This window comes from Conger conger, chromosome 8, assembly GCF_963514075.1.
Source record: "Conger conger chromosome 8, fConCon1.1, whole genome shotgun sequence".
Classification (NCBI taxonomy): domain Eukaryota; kingdom Metazoa; phylum Chordata; class Actinopteri; order Anguilliformes; family Congridae; genus Conger; species Conger conger.
In genome coordinates this window covers 38,292,839-38,302,068 of record NC_083767.1, presented here as the reverse complement: position 1 = coordinate 38,302,068, position 9,230 = coordinate 38,292,839, and the positions used below count along the sequence as shown (strand labels likewise).

At 47.9% G+C, this 9,230-nt stretch overlaps 1 protein-coding gene across 1 annotated transcript in view; it reads left to right on the top strand.

Annotated features, from left to right (window-relative positions):
* The first annotated feature begins 703 nt into the window (after positions 1–703).
* Positions 704–9,230, top strand: part of rbpjb (recombination signal binding protein for immunoglobulin kappa J region b) — a 56,928-nt gene continuing 48,401 nt past the window's right edge. Inside the window, exon 1 of the mRNA XM_061252226.1 lies at positions 704–789. Coding sequence (XP_061108210.1) covers positions 770–789 — 20 coding nt within the window. The 5' untranslated portion in view covers positions 704–769. The remainder of the gene's footprint in view (positions 790–9,230) is intronic.

Genomic DNA, 9,230 nt, shown 5'->3' with positions numbered 1-9,230 from the left:
ATACTACAGTCAGGGTGCATAATAAGGTTTACATGAACGAGCAAACAGTAAACTGGAATAAAATAGCAAAAAAGTGTGTCAGGACATCGCAAATGAGAACATGAAACCTCAACGTACAAATGTTGTTATAGATAATACATCGCAACCGATACCTTCTTGTGTTGTCTTATTATAACCATTAGCTAATAATAATAAGCAGTCAATACGAATAATAAGCAGTAAATACGAATAGCGCGTGAATATATTGTTTAATCATCGACTGAAATTATTAGGCGAAAACAAATTTAAGCCGTCAAGAAAATGCGTGTATGTTCTCAGTGTATTGTCTGTGTTTGGCCTGGGAAAAAGCAAGCTTTTTCGCTGCGTTGTGCGAAATTTCGAAGCACACTACGCCCAAACAAGCGTTGTAATTTATAACCGAGTAAACACGTGGGAATACAATTATAGCACCATAAAATAAGCGACAACTACGGTGTGCGCACACATCTCGCGATGGGACGAGCCCTTCTCCATTCTTGTCTATTGTGAGAGTTTTCCTGTTCTCGCGTGGTTTCCGAAGTTTCCCACGCCTGTTGTTGTGGCGTCTGCCCTTTTCTCTCACTCTCCCTGCCCGACGCCCCCCCTCCTTCCTCCGTCTTCCTCACCCGCCCCTTTCTCTCTTTCTCCCTCGCTCCTTCATCTCCAGTCTGCTTCTGTTGTCTCGGCAGCGCGTTGGTCTGGGGAGGAAGGATCTCGCGAGAGTTGGAGTTTTGGTGAGAGTTTGTGGAAGATGGCGCCTGTTGTGACAGGGTAAGTCTGAGATTCAGAGCTGACGGTGGCCGAAGAGTTAAAGTGGAATTTACTAATTGGAGTTAGATTAAATGCTTTCTCTTGGGCTCAGACCAGTTGGCTTCCATGCGCCTTTTAGCCTGTTTTTCTTCATAATGGTTGTAGGCTTCCCCCTCTCCTATAAATGTATTGTGTGTATTTCACTGTATAGACTGTGCCGTGTTGTGGGTTTTTTACGGAGCCCGACGCCAGTCCGCCTGCACTGGAGTTCAGCCTGGCGTCCACGGCTCTTTTTGTACACCAGACAACGACACGAATGCAAAAAAAAAAAAAATCACTGTTTGTTTTTCCCCCTTTTTGTTAACCGTTTGGTAGTTAGCCAACAACAATGGGTTTTAATTTCAATTGATTAAACGACGGGAATGTTTGTTTTAAAAAACATTGTTTTTTTTTGTTTTATAGATGGCCAGGTTTTCCTTTTTTTTTTGGTCATTTTTTGAAGTCCCAGTCGCTTTTTCTGTTTAAACTTTGCCTGTATGCTCATGGTCTCTTGCCTGCTCGCTAGCTAACGTTAGCTAGCCATCTTCTCATCGATTGTGTGGGAACTCTTGCATACGTTTTCAGAAACAGTGTTTTGACACGCGTGTGTTTGTGTTCTCCAATGTTTAGCTAGCGTTGTTTACCAAACAATCCCTTCGCTTTTCGCTTACTGCTTTCCTCGTGAACGGTGCAGACAAATTATTATTTAATGAGGAGTGCAACTAAGGACATTAGCTAGCTAGCCAGCTAAACACAAAGATGCCGAGTCGGGCTGGAGGGTTTTCGTTATTGTTATAATAAATATGTGTTTTAAGAACATAAAAAAAGCTTTTATTAAATGAAACTTGAATTCGTATAAAATGTGCACGTTTTGTTGGATGCATGTAGCTTGTAGTCGATTACAGAATAATCTTCATGTTAGCTAGCCGACTTGATGGAGGAAAACCAAAGTGCACAAAATGTGAGGTTGCTAGCTAACGTTAGCTGTTTTTGGAAGCTCGTGTATCTTGGCGAGATAGCTACGCTAGCCAACTGGGTCCTGCATGGCGGAATAGTAGACTATAGTCAGCAACAGTAGTTGGCGAGCTGCCTAGCAAACGGGCACGAAACGTAAACTCGCCAAGTAAAGTTGAAACCTTGGCAAACGTGGCTAAATGGCATTTTTTTCCGGCAGTCGTCTGGATACTAGAAAGAATTCCCGCTGGAATTTGGTACAGATGGCCGTTAACGTTGCACAATATATTTTACTTCTGTCTTTCTTTGACAGTGGGAGATCAGAACGGTTACATTGCTTTTAACCTACAACATAACTAAGTTTGCTTGCATCCAGAATTGCTTATCTTTTTCTTTCGAAATTGTTTCCACATTTCATGAAAAGTATGTGCGCAATACTTAAATTTAATTAAAGTTGTCCATCCAGTCTCATAATGCCATTATTTCAGAATTGCATCGTTTCTTCATGTTATGTCGAACTTATATTTGTGTGTATGAAAAGTTATATTTGGTAAGTTAATGCTATGCACAGTTTACAGCTGGACTAATTATTAGCAAACTAAAATGAATACCATCAAGAAAACTCGTTAAAGGTTTGAGTGTGGTGGGTTGGTAAATATGTGATTAGAATAGACAGCTCAGTGGGTGACGGATTCTTTTTTTTTTTTGGGGGGGGGGGGGGGTGAATGAACATTTGGGGGCTTTCCGTGGGGATAGGATTGGTACTGTTTCGATAGAGAAATAACGAGCTGGCTGCCTGGCCACCTGTCCCGATAACTTGCTATAGTTTTGGGGAGTAGGGAGTTGGGAGAGGGGCGGTAGAAACTGCCATAAGGACGGATAATTGGCACGTTGACGGCTGCGGTGGAGATCGTCAGTGTCAACGGTGGCAGCTAAAAATCGTTGACCTACTGCTCACAGCTGTAACTCCATCTCCCGCAGCGCCAGCACAAACTTACTATGGACACTTCTTAGGGGCAGAGGCTGGGGCCTCGACCCGGGCAGGTCACTATGAAGTTGGGTTGGGTACATGATACGTGCGTTTTGTACTTCTGTCCAGAAGATCCATGGTTAAATTGCAGAGTGAGTTCTGTTCGTGTCTTTACATCAGGTGGACCTGTAAAATGTAATTTGCATTAAAAAGGTCAGGATTAATTTTCTGTGCAGTGCTGGTGTTCCATGCGGTAGGATATTTGTATAATTTTAAATGTTTTCAAAATGATGTCAGTAATTTTGTTTTATTTTTATAAATGTGTATTTCAGTAGGCTTATTAGTTTTTTAACATTGATTTTTTTAAGTGTTTGAGTAGTATGGGTGCACGTCCCTCAGGTGATTCTGGTCTTGAATCATGTTGGATTGACTTCACGCCCATGTTGAAACAACACTTGGCTACATCATGAAGAAATCGGGACAAAAACTATACCATTATGTTTGCTCAGCTTGGCAAACCTTCACTTGCCCTAAACTGGGTGTGTGTCTGTTCAGAGTGGGGGTTTTTGTACTGTAGCAGCACAAAGCACAAGACCTTTCGCTCCATGGTCACTCTTCATTGGTCATCACCACATGAGCAGAAGCCTGTGCTGAAATCAAGGTTTCGGGTTATTCATTTTTGGTTTGGCGGTAAGGTTGGCAGGCTCCAGTAGCTAACACTGGCATTCGTTTGCTCTCCATAAATTTCCCATCCTTGCGTGCCAGTTCCACGCCTCTCTCTTGAAAATAAATACAGTCCGACTTTTTTTTTGCATTGTAGTCGGATCGAGAGCCGAATCCCGTGTGCGCTTTTCCCCAAACTTGTACGATTCCTTCCCCTTTAAGATCCCTCCCCGGCGCGGTCGTTCCCGACGAGTTCCGTCGCTCCCCTTTTCCCGACGTGCCGGAGATTTATGTCAGCGGGAGCGCCTGTGCCGAATGGGGAAGACGTAAGCTTGCGGGCAGGGACTCTGCCAGAACGCGCTGGCTCCCGGAGAATGAGCTCACGGCTCACCTCAACACGCCGCCAGACCGCCTCACCAGGGGTCGAACGGGGCCCTCGGGAACAGTGCCTCCCGAATTGGCCCCGTCCCTTGATTTCCCCGTGCCGCACTATTTGAAAATAAGAGGGAGAAAAAAAAGGTGAAAAGTATATGCTGCATGAACCTCTTTTTAAAAGGGGGGGAAAAAAAAATCCCTGTGCTGATGCCAGGACTTGCAGACTCGGTCAGGGGTTGATGGGTAATGAGTGTATGGAAGTGAGCGCATCCATACTTGGGAGGATAGTGGTGTGACTAATGCACTCAAACTGGTTTCAGCCTGGCCCGCAGGATAGGTTTTTATTTTATTTTATTCATGTTATTTATTTATTTATTGTCAATTTCCCCCCCCCCCCTCCTCCTTTTTTATTTGTCCTGCCAGAAAAGGATGCGCCGCTCATGCGAGATTGAGAGCAGAGCTGAAGCAAAGTCCCCAGTGCGTGTAATTACGCCATTAAGCCTTCTTATTAGAGAGCGGGGCTTCCCTGGGAAAGAGACGAGCCGTTAAATGCAGGGTGGCTGAGGGGATGTCGCGTTAAAGGGCGGCCTGTAGCGTAGTGGTTAAGGTACAGGACTGCCATCCCCGGTGTAGCCACAATAAGATCCGCACAGCCGTCGGGCCCTTGAGCAAGGCCCTTAACCCTGCATTGCTCCATTGGAGGATTATCTCCAGCTTAGTCTAATCAACTGTACATCGCTCTGGATAAGAGCGTCTGCGAAATTCCGTTAATGTAATGTAAAGGGAGTGTAGGTGGATGTAGAGATGTCCCATTAAAGGGAGTGTAGGTGGATGTAGCTGTGTCTGGTTAAAGGGGGTGTGGGTGGATATAGAGATGTCCCATTAAAGGGAGTGTAGTTGGATGTAGGAGTGTCTGGTTAAAGGGGGTGTGGGTGGATGTAGGAGTGTCTGGTTAAAGGGGGTGTGGGTGGATGTAGAGAGGCCCCGTTAAGGGGGGTGTAGGTGGATGTAGGAGTGTCTGGTTAAAGGGGGTTTGGGTGGATGTAGAGAGGTCCCGTTAAGGGGGGTGTAGGTGGATGTAGGAGTGTCTGGTTAAAGGGGGTGTAGGTGGATGTAGGGGTGTCTGGTTAAAGGGGGTGTGGGTGGATGGATCCAGGGTGGGAATGCAGCTCTGTAAAAGAACCCGGCTCCATCCCTCCAGCCCTTTATCGGACAGAAATGAGCAAAATGTAAAATAAATTCAGAAAATGCGGTCTTCCAGGACGTCAGATGGGAACAGCTTGTGCCGCGGCCTTTTCTTGCCTCGTCGAGAAAAGCCTTCTGGTCCCTTGTGAGCGGTACAGCGATAGCCTGGCTGTGCTTTGAGCTCTTTCGCTGGGGTAGACCGTGTTAAACGGGAAGTTTAAGTGCAGGAGACAAGCCAGCGGTGGCTGCGTCTTAGAGAGGCGCTCCCGCTGATGTCATGTCTCTGAAACACACAGCCAGAGGCGGCGGAGGAAGACGGGAACGCTTGTGTCGCGCTGGTGTTAACTTCGGTCAAACCATGAGAACTTCATCTTTCACTCGGTCTTAAAGCCACAGTCCGACACGGGGGGTATCCCACGCCTTAAGCTAGAGTGCACATGTGTGCACGTGTGTGCGTGTGTACGTGCGTGTGTACGTGCGAGTCTATATGCGAGTGCAGGTGTATCTGTGCGTGTGTACGTGTGTGTGTATGTGTGTGTCTACGTGCGAGTGCAGGTGTATCTGTGAGTGTGTGTGCGTGTGTACGTGTGTGTGTATGTGTGTGTCTGCGTGCGAGTGCAGGTGTATCTGTGAGTGTGTGTGCGTGTGTACGTGCATGTGTGTGTCTACGTGCGAGTGCAGGTGTATCTGTGAGTGTGTGTGCGTGTGTACGTGCATGTGTGTGTCTACGTGCGAGTGCAGGTGTATCTGTGAGTGTGTGTGCGTGTGTACGTGCATGTGTGTGTCTACTTGCGAGTGCAGGTGTATCTGTGCGTGTGTACGTGCGTGTGTACGTGCGTGTGTACGTGCGTGTGTACGTGTGTGTGTATGTGTGTGTCTACGTGCGAGTGCAGGTGTATCTGTGAGTGTGTGTGCGTGTGTACGTGTGTGTGTATGTGTGTGTCTGCGTGCGAGTGCAGGTGTATCTGTGCGTTTGTACGTGCGTGTGTACGTGCATGTGTGTGTCTACGTGCGAGTGCAGGTGTATCTGTGCGTGTGTACGTGCGTGTGTACGTGCGTGTGTACGTGCGTGTGTACGTGCGTGTGTACGTGCGTGTGTACGTGCGTGTGTACGTGCGTGTGTGTGTCTACGTGCGAGTGCAGGTGTATCTGTGAGTGTGTGCGTTTTTACGTGCGTGTGTACGTGCATGTGTGTGTCTACGTGCGAGTGCAGGTGTATCTGTGAGTGTGTGTACGTGCGTGTGTACGTGCGTGTGTGTGTCTACGTGCGAGTGCAGGTGTATCTGTGAGTGTGTGTGCGTTTGTACGTGCGTGTGTACGTGCATGTGTGTGTCTATGTGCGAGTGCTGGTGTATCTGTGAGTGTGCGCGCGCGAGGATGCGTGTGCAAGAGCGCACGTTCATCCGTGCCTGTTGCTCATTTTCCCCTCAGATGCCCCTACCCACGGGGCTGATCTGACGTTTCTCGCACATACCCAGGCAGGCAGCTGCGTATTTACCGAAGCGGTGCAGGTTAAGTGCTTTGCTCAGGGATACGGCGGCACCTGGGAATCCTCCGGCCTCTGGGAATCCACGGCAAACTCCCGCAGACGTGCCTGGCTCCGGGAAGGCCGCTCCGCGTCGCCCGCGGTGCTGGCAGCGACCGCACAGGCTCCCCGTTACGCGTGCCGGCCAACGCAGAGGGGACCGGCCGCAAGATGAACGCGCGAGATTAACCAGCACATTTTTCAGCCGTTTAGTTTGGCAGGCTGGGAGCTTGGCAGCCGTGGCCTTGCTGGTGCTTGCGACACTGTGTGTGTGTGTGTGTGTGTGTGTGTGTGTGTGTGTGTGTGTGTGTGTGTGCGTGTGTGTGTGTATATGATGTACATGCATGTATGTGCGTATGTGAGTGTGTGTGTGTGGGTACATGTGTGTGTTGCGGTGGGGGGGTTTGTGGGTTATGAGTGAATCGCTATTTTTTCTTTTCAGTGTAGTTTTTGCAGGGGATTAACTGTCATTCTCTTGATTTTGGGACAGCTAGTCTTTAGATATTTAAAGTTTTAATGAGGGATTGCGGTTTGTCGATAAAATCATAATTGTGTTATTTTTTTTATTGCGGAACAATGAAGAGACTGGTTTAAAAATGACGCATAATTTTCCTTCCCTCCACCAGCACAGAGTATTCTTTATTTGGTGGGAAGGCACTGCCAAGCTGTCGGAGATGAAAGAAGTTCTCACACAAACTGTTGACCTGTACTTTTGGAAGAATCTTTTCAATTCCTGATTGAGAGGTTCTAAATACTTTGTGGAGGTTGTGACTTTGGCTGTCCAATTGGCTTCCAATGAATACGGTGCTCAAGGTTTGCTTACGCAGGGTTTCCTTGTTCAGGGAAGCCATGCTCTGTTGTTGATAGCGATTGCATTATCGTCAAGGGAACGCTTGTGTGTTTTTTTTTTTCTTTTCTTTTTTTAGTTTTTTTTTCGGCAAGCATCAGCATTTTTAGGTTTCAGGATGTTTCATTGAAAATATGCGGGCGATTCCATTGGCTAATTCTTCTGTGCTTTCATTCAGCAAGTTTTCAGCCAAGTGCAGTGTTTTACAATGTGTACAGTGGTGGGCAAAGAAACAGAAACAGAAAAGAAAAGGAAAGGAAAGGAAAGGAAAGGAGAAAAGCTGTTGAAACCTTCATGAGTGACACTGAATTTTTCTCTCAAATTTCTGTTGGAAGAAGCGGGGGGGTGTTCTCCAGGGGTTTTTTTGGAGGGGGGGACTAGGAGGAATTAAACGGAGAGGGTGAGCGAGAGAGAAAGCATCGCTGTGGTTCGTGAAAAGTGATATGTGCATTTTACAAACTGCAGGAATGGTCTTTTGGCGTCCGGCCCACCCAGAACTGAGCTCTGCGGTTATTGAGCGATCCATGTTTCAGGGTGGGAAGGGGCCTCGTTGTGGGTGGAGCTATGTCCGGTGATGTCACCCGCTGCACTGGGCTGGTTTGAGCTCACCGGAGACGGCAGAGGTCTGTCTGTCTGGACCTGTTGGACTATCGAGTGAGGGCCAATGAGCTACCCTGGGGAAGGCGAGATCCAGCTTAAACCAAAGAAAATGCAGCTTCCCCCTACAGAATGACACCATTTCCTCAACCAATCGCCACTCGCTTTAGCAAGCAGACCCATCGCGCGTGTCACTGAGTGGATCAATCACCCATCGCCGTAGTGTCTGACTATAACAACACTTCAGTCCGTTCAAGTGTTGCCGCCTGAAGCATCTCACTAATCTCCACCCAATAAATAAAAAAAACAATCACGGTAAAGGGTAGAACTAGGAATGGTTCCAAAACATTTGGAAGAAGGAGCTCCTACCCGACAACATATTAAATTACATTACATTAGTATGAACAACCTGTTGGCATATGCCTTTATTCTTGTCTAAAGCCTGCATGGTGGTGATAACTTTGTTTAGCTTTGTGTTGCTACATTACACGACTTTGAGTGAATCATGTTGCTTTGCCTCCCAGCTGTGCTTTTTTAGCCGCTGATTCATGCAGGTGAGCTTGGGAGAAAGGCAGGTTGTTGTTTTTTTTCCCCTTTCAGTGCTGAGAGGATTCGCCCTTGCAGCTGCTGAGCTGCAGTTTGTCTGGAAGGAGAGGCTGGGTTTGTTAGCTTTGGTTCGCCTTCTCTCCCATTTCCTTCAGTGGGCCAGTTCCTCTTCCAGCTAGAGCGCTGGTTCAGTGCGGGCAAAGCACCTTGTGATGTGGTTTCGAATCCCAGCCACATCAGCGCCAATTGGCCAGAGGCCCAGCGGGGCGGTGCACGATTGGCCGCGGTGTTGCCCGGGGAGAAGGCGTTTCAGTCCAGCCGCGACCGACCCCATTTTCACAGCACACCGTTGACCCAGGCAGGGCGCCTTCGCCGTATTCCACCGACGCGGCGACCACGCGGCGCATTCCCGCACTTCCGTGGCAACCGGAGAACCTTAACGCGGAGAGACGGGCCTTCAGATATCACCGGCTGCTCCACGTCGGGAGAGAGGGCGAAATCGGAGATTCAAAAACGGGTTAAAAAATATTCAGCTGGTTTGTGTGCGTACCTCGCTTCAGTGCAAGTTTGGGCAGATTTGGCTCTTAGATGCGTGTAGATTAATAGAAGATTTCATCACATGACAGTGGGTGCAAGAAACAAGGCCTGAGGAAATGGGGAAACTCAACAGTCAGAAGTTTCGGTGGAAACTTGACTTCGGACGGCGAGCTTGATCTGATTTCAGGGAGAGCTGAACTTGCGGTTTGTCGCGGTGTGTTCTG